Source organism: Haliaeetus albicilla, chromosome 3 (assembly GCF_947461875.1).
Source record: "Haliaeetus albicilla chromosome 3, bHalAlb1.1, whole genome shotgun sequence".
NCBI classification, from domain to species: domain Eukaryota; kingdom Metazoa; phylum Chordata; class Aves; order Accipitriformes; family Accipitridae; genus Haliaeetus; species Haliaeetus albicilla.
In genome coordinates, this window is record NC_091485.1 from 52,986,940 (window position 1) to 52,997,101 (window position 10,162).

Sequence of the window (10,162 nt, forward strand, 5' to 3'; positions counted from 1 at the left end):
TAAAGGATTTTTTTTTTTTTTAAGTTACATGCAATTGAAACAAATTTTAAATGGTGAAATTAGTATGCCACAAGCTGAATTACATCTTCATATTTTGCATGCTAGCGGCTCAGTCTAGCAAACAAAAAAAAAAGCTAAGTTTAACTTATCTCTAGTTAAAACGGGATTTACTAAATATTTGTGTACTTTGCTGAACTAAGACCTAAGAGATACCCACAATACTTGTTTTTCATATTGGAGAATTATAGGGTTTAGCCTTTTTGTTTTAAAAAATAGAATCAAATAATATAACTCTGCTTAAAAAAATAAAAGTTTTAAATCTCTCTAAGGAAGGCTGATCGTTTATGTTGAGAACTGCTACGTTATAGCTGAAAAAGTGAGTTTATTTCAGTCATTCTAGAATCCCCATACCTGAAGAATACCTATTTAAAGCCGAGCCATTCAAGAAACTGTGCAGCTGGTCCCCAGCTAAAAGCTAAAGAATCATAGAGCTAAGAGGGGATTTTAGTTGCTGACTTTTTGCAGAATGGTACCTACTTATTGATAGAAACATTTTTAATGGAAGTAACATGTTGTGTCTTGTTAGCTGCATCCAGCATGCATTTTTTTCAGGTGTTTCACTTACATTTCAGTCTCAGACTGTACCTTACTGGGGAAAGCAATGGTGTATTCACACCCCTTTGTACCAGTGAGGTCACCCAAAGGAGTTCTGTGAAGAACTTGCATCAGCAAATGGACAAGTCAGCACACAAAAAAAGTATCAAAACTGCCATCTAGTGTTAGGTTCAAGGTTGACAAAGAGGCAGCACAGCACAAGTAAGGCAGTGAAAAATGAGAGGCAAGAAGGGATAACCGCAGCGATTATACAAGGCTGAACTTACCTCCTGTTCAACACTACTGAAATCTGAGAAGGTGAACTTTAGATCTGCTACAAATAAGTGAAATACATGCCAGCAAAGTAATTATATGTGAACAAAGTAGCCTCTGGAAGGAGCAGCCTACAGGATTCCCTCTCACAGTACATTTGATAAAGCAGGTACTTGTTTCTACCACTGAAATGGTACATTCTCCAAGCTGCTGTATATTGCTATTTTTACTTGCTACACAAAGAAAGTGAAGATACAGGGACAGTAGCATCCCACACGTAACTGGACAGCCATCTTCACAGAAGAGAGCAAAACAAAGATGGTTGAGGCAGATGACTATAACAGAAAAGAATTTCTGCTCATTTCCCCCTGAATAAACCAATACTGTGCTTAGTCACATGGCTGTGGGAAGACAGGGAATCAACTCTACAATGAGGTAGCCAACTTTCAAACTAGCTCCTTAAAAACACGGCATCCATTTCTACCTGGTTAGAAGATAAATGCAGAGGGGTGGCATAACTTACTAGCATGACCAGTCTGATTTTTCAGTATTGCTTAATCACCCCATCAAGCAGATGCTTCTGTCCTTAATGGCAGAGAGAAAAATGCCAAGAACTGTAAAGCCACAGTAGCTGAAAGCTTCCTGTCTTGGAGGATTATTTTCATCCTTAGCTATTAGGAGATAGATAATAAACCTATTCTTTTGGTTGAATTATTTGTTATTGAATAAGCAATATAGGGACTTTTTTGTAATGAAGTACCAAAGCATAATCAGGAAAAGAAAAGTTTGTTCTCAGAACAGACAAACACGGTTTTACAGATGCAATTATCATTTATTCTCATTAAACAGGACTTTTTTTTGTTTTGTTTTGTTTTAAATCAAAAGATAGTCAAACTGCTATGAAAAAGATTATGAAAAAGGTTACAGGCAGAGATCAATTTACAGCTTATTTATAAAGTTAGCACTTTACTTCAGAAAAGCATAATTTTCTTCTTTCTGAAATTAATATTAAATTTCTTAAGCAATTACTTCCATATGAAAAAAATGTGAGTCCCAACAGTAATCTATTCTGTAAAGAGCTTAAGACAGTTCAGAAACAAAGACAGCAAAATTCCTCAAAACACAAAAGACATACACTAAACAATTCAAGTGTTCTGTTTTCCCATTTCTGTAATTTGTTCTTATTTAAAATTGTTACTAAAGACCTACTATTACAAATCATTACAGTTTTCCATGTCCAGATCACCCATAGTATAACTGTCATACATCCACCCAAACATGTACTTTAATACCTGAATATCCAGTCAGCGTCGCAAAGTAAGGGCCCTGTCCTGCAATCAAGCTCAGCTGATTTTAGCAGGACTCCCAGAGGTTTCAGGGTTTGCCAGCAGAGAACTCACTGTAAATTCCTATTTTAGAGGATCCAAGGCCACAATCCAGAAGAAAGCACCCATCCTCAGTAAGTTTAGATTTCAACTGTATGTAAATGCTGATAGTCAATTGTAGGAATAGGATGTAAGGGAGAAGTATTAAATCTAAAACTGCTGTCATAGGATATTCAGTCTCTATTTATAGTCAGGCTGAAGCATCTTGGAGGGGTCCCTGAATAGCAATAGCTTCAATCTCAACTCTGGCACCCTGTGAGAAAACAATGAAGAAATGAACTAGGAATTTAATATATCTATTTTATGAAGCAATTGGATGTATAACACAAGCTTGTAAGAACAGAGTGACATTTGAGGGAGTAATACAACTGTCAGAAGTATAATCTAATTTAGCAATGTTAAGTAATATTGAAAATTCACTTTACTCTTACTTAAGTATCATAACCCCTTACTTCTAGTGTTGTAGCCCTCTTCCACCATAAAGAAATGTATCTTTCCTATTCAGGTCTCTTATATGTGGGAATAAGACTGGTATACTTAGAAAAAAACTAAATACTTAAGAGTCTTCATTAAAATAAGAAAAGCTGTTAGAATGCTTCAGAAGTAAGGAATTTCAGAATTTTTTTTTTTTTTGTAGGCAGAAAAGTGACACTTACTTTGGGCAAAGCAGCAACCTGATAGGCTGCTCTGGCTGGGAAGTTTGTCTTGAAAACTGTAATTTAAACAGAAACGTCCACCAATCACTTAACTTTGCTTGATAAAACACAGTTCAAAGTAATCTGTATAAAATGCAGTCATTGGAATAGTTTTAGGTTCAAGGCTACAAGACAAATAATCTTCTGTGCCAGCTATCGTTTCCCCCTTGCTGGTTTTTTTTTTTGGTCACTGACTTCTCTAACAGCTCAGCAAGCTACCATTCATCACCAAGAAGCCAGCTACAGTTGTGATCTAGTGGCCAGTGATAACTTGCATTCTGCTGACACTGCATGGCCTTAACACCAACTTGGCTGAAAAAGAAAGATTAAATCAAAATGGTGATCATCCAATTGCAAACACCAGGGAGTGGGAGAGGGCTCTTTCACAAAAAAGCAAAAGGGAAAAACAGGCCCTTGCCAAAAGAGTCATGAGCAAATATCCCAGGTTTGCATAAAGTCAACAGGGGGCCAGCCTTACTTATATCAAGGGAAGGCAGAGGAAAAATAGGCCCTTGACCTATTCCTCCATTCCCAATTAGGCCTGGCACTCAAGGATATTAAAAGAACGGGGTGTGGGTGGGAACGGGGGGGTATTGGTAAGGATATATGAGCTGAATTTATAGAATCATAGAATAGTTCAGGTTGGAAGGGACCTTTAAAGATCATCTAGTCCAACACCACCCCCCCGCCCCCCGCCACAGGCAAGAACATCTTTCACTAGATCAGGTTGCTCAAAGCCCCATCCAACCTGACCTTGAACACTTCCAAGGAATCTGCATAATTAAATTGAAGTTTTACTAGTGAAAGTTAACACTAAACTTAGAAATAGTAATTTCAGGGTCCAGCCAAAGAACAGCAGCAACTGCTTTCTTGAACTACAGGTAGGAGGCAACAAGTAACTAAGTATCCAGCTGGTCTGTTTTTAGGCTGCTTAAACACACACACAATTCCATTTTGACATGCAGAAGATTGTGTTGATAGCTCATCAATAAAAGACTTCATTCAAGACCAGATGTTGCTATCTAATTAAAAGCCATGTAAATAAGGAACTTCTGTGCATACTTGCCCAAATTGTTCTGCACAATATGGCTCATTGGAATCACCTTTTTCAGTCTACATTCAGTTTTATTAAGCAAGCATTATTCTGTTTTTCTGTTAAGTGGAGCAATGTGGCTCACCATTGTATAAAAATGAGCCCTGTCCCATAACAATAACCCACAAATCATTCAAAGATACAAATAGATGTTAAAGAAATGGAGATACAAAATCTGAAATTAAGCATTTGAAGGCTGCCTACAGTAGAATTATATTAGGGACAACACAGCATCTATCAAGTTAAAAAGGCATGGAAGATCAATCTATAGGGATAGTAGGAGCTGATCTTCACATGACAGTGAGTTAGTGGGATGGTAGGACACAAATTCACAAGAAATTAGGCTATGCTTGATCTGGTGCTTGCAAATTAAATTTTATTTTTTTTAATTGCTTTATTTCTACTGGAATCTTAAAGAATCTGGAACTACATCATCTGAGTCATTAAAACACTTTGCTTACTGTGAACATAATTTGTTCCACAAGCCATACCGGGAAAACAGAAACAAAAGATCTACTTACATTGTTTGTAAATATCATTAATATCATTGAAGTCCTTCATGTCTGCCATCAAAACTGTAGTCTTCACAACTAGAAATTACATAACTGCAGTTATTTTAGACCTCTGACTTGTACATAAAAGTTCAAAATCTTCAGTGCATTTCTTCCTTTTATTTCATAAGTTTCCCTCAAGTATTCTAAGCATTTTGAAAAGTTTTGCAAATGGATATTGATCACTAGAGCTACTACCTAGAGAACCACCTAAAAAATCCAAATACCTAGTATGTAATAAAACTTTAAGGAATTAGACATTCCTGACCATATCTGAAAATATGTGGTTTAAATTTCATTCTAAGCCAAATTCTTCCAAGAGGCACACAACTGATAAGAAGGTCTATTAAAAAAGCTGTTCTTAGCCAACTGTTGGCAATAGATTATATCATATGTAATATCTGCTACCAAAAAAGTCCCTAAAAGGCCTGAAAATATAGTCCATGCTAGAATTTTTTACCCATGGCTGCCCAAGCCAGCATTAATCCTGGTTTGGCTCCACTATTAGAATCCTCCCCCGAAAAAGTATTGAAAGTGCCTAGAATACTAACACCATAGATAGAAACCTGCTTTTACCTAGAGCAAAGCATAGGGTGCTTGAAATATCTGTAGTCAGTTGCAGCTCTGTCTATACCTGAGCTTCCCTAGTTAGAGTTAAAATATTAGTACCATGAGCAGAAACTTTTGGTGAAAGGCAGTGTTCCATTGATACCCTACCCATCACAAAGACTTGCAAGTTGATTTATTTCTTTTATTTTTTAACCCAGACTCATGATTCCTTTTGTTTCTTCCAGCTATTGATACCAATTGAATGTTTAGCAAACAGCTTTTTTTTTTATTTTTTAAAGGTCACTTTTTTTTTTTTAATCCAGGTAAAAACAACCACTTGTTTGCCACCATCACAGCAGCACTTACCATTGCCATAGTCACAGCCTGCAGCTTTCAGGATTTCTCCCATGTTTTTTAGAGCCTAAAGAAAAATGAGACAAAAATCTTTTCACTATCAGCAGGGTTGTCTTTAGGTAAGTATGTATATATGAGTTGTAACTTGGCTATATCCATGTTATGGTATAAGTTCACCCAGCAAATCTTCAACAGTCCTCAGTGGGTAAGCAAAGTAAAAAATTAAAAGGGAGCTTCTAATAAACCACAAATATTAAACCATTTATTAGATGTAAATGCATGATGCAGCTCCACCTCATCCTATTACCTCACACCACCTCTTTGCTGCTGGGGGAACAATCTTCCCCCGAGTCAAGACAGGGTTTTTACTGGGATCTGAACCTGTTACAAACACTGATCCTTTCCTACTTTCCTACATGAAATACAGATTCCTCACCTGACCTCCAAGTTGTTCAGGTGGAAAATGACAGGGTTAGGATGGAAGGACTTCCTCCTGCTTCTCCTTCATCTTGGAGGATGTGAAATGTGCTCTCTAGATCTCTTCAATTTCTCATAAGTCCATGTCTAACTAAGCACATGCCAACTCCATTACAAGTCTATTGCTAGAAGATATCTTACCTGCTTAGCTTCTTCCTTTGCCCCTCCAGAGACAAGTTGGCCGGTGGAAGGTTCTATACCTATCTGTCCTGCAATGTACATCGTTCGGTCTACCAGCACTGCTTGACTGAAAACACAAGTGACATTTTAGGTTTAATGTCTCTCCATCAAAACATTTAACTATCTGAAAGCACATTTCACATTTTCTTCAGTAGTTTATAATACCTCAGACAGATAGAGGACTGAGGTTATGCACGCACAAGTCTGTACACACAGTCATACATTCAATCTCCTTATGCTTTTGGGAGAGGTGAGATTAGACCACCTAGGGAAGCGCATAGGTCATTTTTTTAGGAAATAAACTTTTTTTTCTCACAAAGACACAAGGTATAAGCGCAGCAACAAAACATTAAACTGAGCTACACAGCTTCCACACTGCAGATATCACAGAGGGGAGGCAGAGTAAATAAACACATTTTTTGCACCTGCCCAGATAAACATTCCATCCTAGTTTGAGAAGTAGACAATACCTTTCATCTACATCTCAGCTGCAGAACAATGAAGGCAAAAAAAAACAATCAAAAAGAGGGCTGATTGGAAAATTTAACATTTTTCTTCTCAAACAGGCACCATGATAATGAGTTACAGCTGTAAGGTGAAGTACTACACACTAGGTCTCTGGCAGCATTCCTCCAGAGTCACAAAATTGGCCAGTCAGCACACCACCTTGATCACTCCATTCCAGAACAATCACTCTCCTCTCACCAAATAACCTGAATGACCTGCTGGCTGGGTTAATTCTGAAGAATGCAGAATTCACAAAACATTTTTATATAAATGTCAGGTGTGTTTTTGCTGAAGTAGAGTTGGCAATTATTAATGTCTCTAATTACCACAAAGAGATTAAAAGATTAAAACAAAGACTTAAACTACCTAGCAAATATTATGCAAGAGACATAATTTACTTCTCTTCAACTGGTGATTAAAAATATTTTGCAAAGAAATTAGAGAAATATTCTTTTGAAAGTGTTTGCGGTGTATTAACACTGTTTTTCTTATCTCTTCCCATTCCACAAGAAAATTGTTTTGACAGTTCAACAAGCCTCTCAAGTTACACAAACTAGAGTTAGGCACCTTCCTGAACTACCTAAATTAGGAGGTTAGCTTCCCTTTAATGTCAATGGAAAAAGAAAGGGACTCTGAAAGAGAAAATTTTTATTACATCTCTTAATTGAGATTGACTCAGTTGGATTATCTCAATCCATTGACTTCACAGGGGACCAACCTAATTTAGGGAGTCCGTAAAATGATTACAGTTAGGCAATCCAAACAGTGCCATCACTCCCATCTTTCCTTTTATCCCTGACTTACATTCTCCTGTAATTTCATAAGGGGAAAAATAGCCAGTAATTTATCTGATATGGTAAAATATCTTACGTGGTCATCATTTTCTTTATCATCAACTAACAAAACTGGAGTAAATCACAAAACTACACCATTTAAAGAACAGAAACTAGTGAATGAAGTAGTTTTCTAGCTGATGCAGTCTTGTTGATAGAAAATGTGTGTATGAAAATTAAAGAAGTATGTGTGTTTGGTTATTTTCTTTTCTACCATGTCCTGCTTTGTTTGAGGCATAGGCCCTCAGGCCACAAAATTCCGTTTCCATTTGAAGTGCAGAGAACCATGCAACGAGAAGGTATGAGCTCTCTAAGAAAAGACATTGTCCTGTACTGCTTCTTATAAGCAAATGACACGATGAAACATTTATCACAACAGAGGCCTTCTGACAGTCCTAAATCACAAATAATTGGGGAAAAAAACAAGCTGAAGCCTTCTGATACCACTGCCAGATCAACATCTGCAGCAGTCTTATTGGATCTCCTTCTCTGCTCCTCAACTTCCTTCTCTTGGTATGCTTACTAGTGGAATCCTCCATTCACTGAGACTATTAACAATTTACCAGCTAAAGCATATACTTCTACTGCAGTCAAATGCATGAGTGAAGCTCAGAGAAACTTCAACTACACAAACCCCAATCATGTTTTAACTGCCGATGTATCCTATAACTAGGGTCAATCATAGTTACTCATTAATCTCTGATTCAGCAGAGATCCGAGTTGTGTGCCTGAAGTCTTTCAGGTTTCAGTATACCTAAGTGCATAACTAGATGGACATTATGATGTTAGAAGGACATCATTCATCAGAGAGATGGTGTTAAGAAGCACGTTTTTTTTTAAAGACAAGGACTGCAAAGTTAATTGGATCTTCTTTACAGAAATGATTATTGATAAATACAAGAACAGCATCTCTGCTGTGCCTTTTAAAAAAGTTTAAAAGCATTAGAGATACATATACACATACATACTCACACATATGTGCCTTTTTATATATCTATCTACCCACCTCAAGGTACTGGAAATTGGATGCAGTAAAGAAAATACAAAACCACAGTAAAAATAGGTCACCAAAAATCACACTGAAGGGCTGTAGGAGAACTGGGAATGCAGCCCATACATCCCAATTCTTCATTCCATACTAAGCCCTCATTCCTCTGTTACCATGCTCAGACTCCACAGCAGAGATGTAGCAGTTATTTCTTGTACAACTTTTGCTTACTGGACTTTGACAAGTTTCCTGAAACCTGATAAACTAAGTTAGTGATAAACTTACTGATGTTAGACCCATCATACAATTAACAGGCTGCACAATAAGCAGTATTTCATCAAGAACTACCAATAAGCACAAAATGTTGGAGTGCAGTTAATCCACAACAGAAGTGGAGAGCTATGTTGAAGGCTAGGCCAGTGGCATTTGTTTGCAACTGAAGAATTGTTGCCTTCCCATGTGTTAGATGTTCTCCTAACTACAAGCAATGCCAGCCCCCTGGCTGCAATCCACCAATAGTTTATTGTTTACAGAAATTAACCTTCATGTCATGTCTCTCTGCTTCTACACTTCGTATTTCTCTTTCTTTATAATTCCTATAAAGAACACACAGTTTGAAGCTCAGGAAGTTCAGTTTCAAAGTAGTGGAGACAAAAACACACCTGGAAGGCTCTCAGATGCTACCAGTAGAAAAGTTTAAACCAACAGTCTGTGTTTATATTGGGAAAACAAAGCTTGAACGCAGAAGTAAAAATTCTTAGAAAATGCCCTGGTAAAAATCCCTCAGTACCTTAGCTATGAGAGTCTACTATAGTTACTGAACATTTTTTTCATACCCAAATAGCAAAGAGAAACCTTTATGCAATTTAAAATTGGGTTTTAAATTACATTTGGAACTGTTGCAACAACTTACTTGTGAAAACGTTGAACAAGGTCTTATATATTTTTACAGCAGTTAGTTTTTAGACCGAAAAGCATTTATAACCTGCTGGCAGTCACGTTCAAAATAAGAAGAGATTTGCAATTCCCATGCAGTGAACTCTCCAACTGCCAAAGCACGTCCTGGGTCGGGCTCAGCCTCCGCTTTCCGTCGCCTCCAGAGTCGGCATTCGCTGCTCATTTCCCTATGCAACGTGCCTTCTTCTAGGCAAGCATTTTTTCCTTGAGAGGAATTATTCTTGCGGTTTTTTCATTCAGTGCTTACCACTAATTTCGGAATTATTTTCCCAAACTGGCTTTTTGAGGGACGCTTTAAAAACCTCACCTAAAGCGATCAGGACTCCCCGCCGCCCCAGTCAGGCTGCAGTGTGCCGCTAGCACTGCAGACCCCTTCGCGCTATAGGGCCTCAGGTGTCCCTGGGGGGTTACTGGGGAGGAGACCGGTCCCCGCTCGGGGCGGGAGGGGGGCACCCTCACCGCAGCCCCCAGGGCTGCCTGACAGACCCCCCTCCAGCGACCTGCTCCCTCTCGCTAAGGCATACCTGTAGGGACCCATCGCAGCAGGAGCCTTAGCAGTGCTGATTATTTTCTTCACGAGCGAGGCCATAGCTGCCGCCAGCCCCCTCCTGCCCTCTCCACAGCGTCCCGCCAACGGCTGCCTTTCCCCCCGCCCGACGGCACGGCGCGCACGCTGCCCCCGCTACGCACACACCCCCCCCTCCCGCCGCAGGGATTTCTGGGAAA

General features: G+C 38.6%; 1 protein-coding gene across 1 annotated transcript; it reads right to left on the bottom strand.

Annotated features, from left to right (window-relative positions):
- Nucleotides 1–1,803: 1,803 nt before the first annotated feature.
- Nucleotides 1,804–10,085, bottom strand: RIDA (reactive intermediate imine deaminase A homolog). Its single transcript, XM_069779747.1, has 6 exons — nt 9,961–10,085; nt 6,113–6,218; nt 5,507–5,561; nt 4,562–4,630; nt 2,909–2,964; nt 1,804–2,505 (listed from the first exon to the last, which is right to left on the bottom strand). The coding sequence occupies exons 1-6, from the start codon at nt 10,023–10,025 to the stop codon at nt 2,443–2,445; spliced, it is 414 nt and encodes a 137-aa protein (XP_069635848.1). The 5' UTR covers nt 10,026–10,085; the 3' UTR covers nt 1,804–2,442.
- Between the last annotated feature and the right edge of the window lie 77 nt (nt 10,086–10,162).

Bases quoted from the DNA above. Each gene is read 5' to 3' on its own strand.
- RIDA (XM_069779747.1), bottom strand. From the start codon at position 10,025: ATGGCCTCGCTCGTGAAGAAAATAATCAGCACTGCTAAGGCTCCTGCT. The intron at 6,219-9,960 runs GTATGCCTTAGC...TTGTGTTTTCAG, and splicing joins GCTGCGATGGGTCCCTACAG to TCAAGCAGTGCTGGTAGACC. The intron at 5,562-6,112 runs GTAAGATATCTT...ATTTTTCTTTAG, and splicing joins CAAAGGAAGAAGCTAAGCAG to GCTCTAAAAAACATGGGAGA.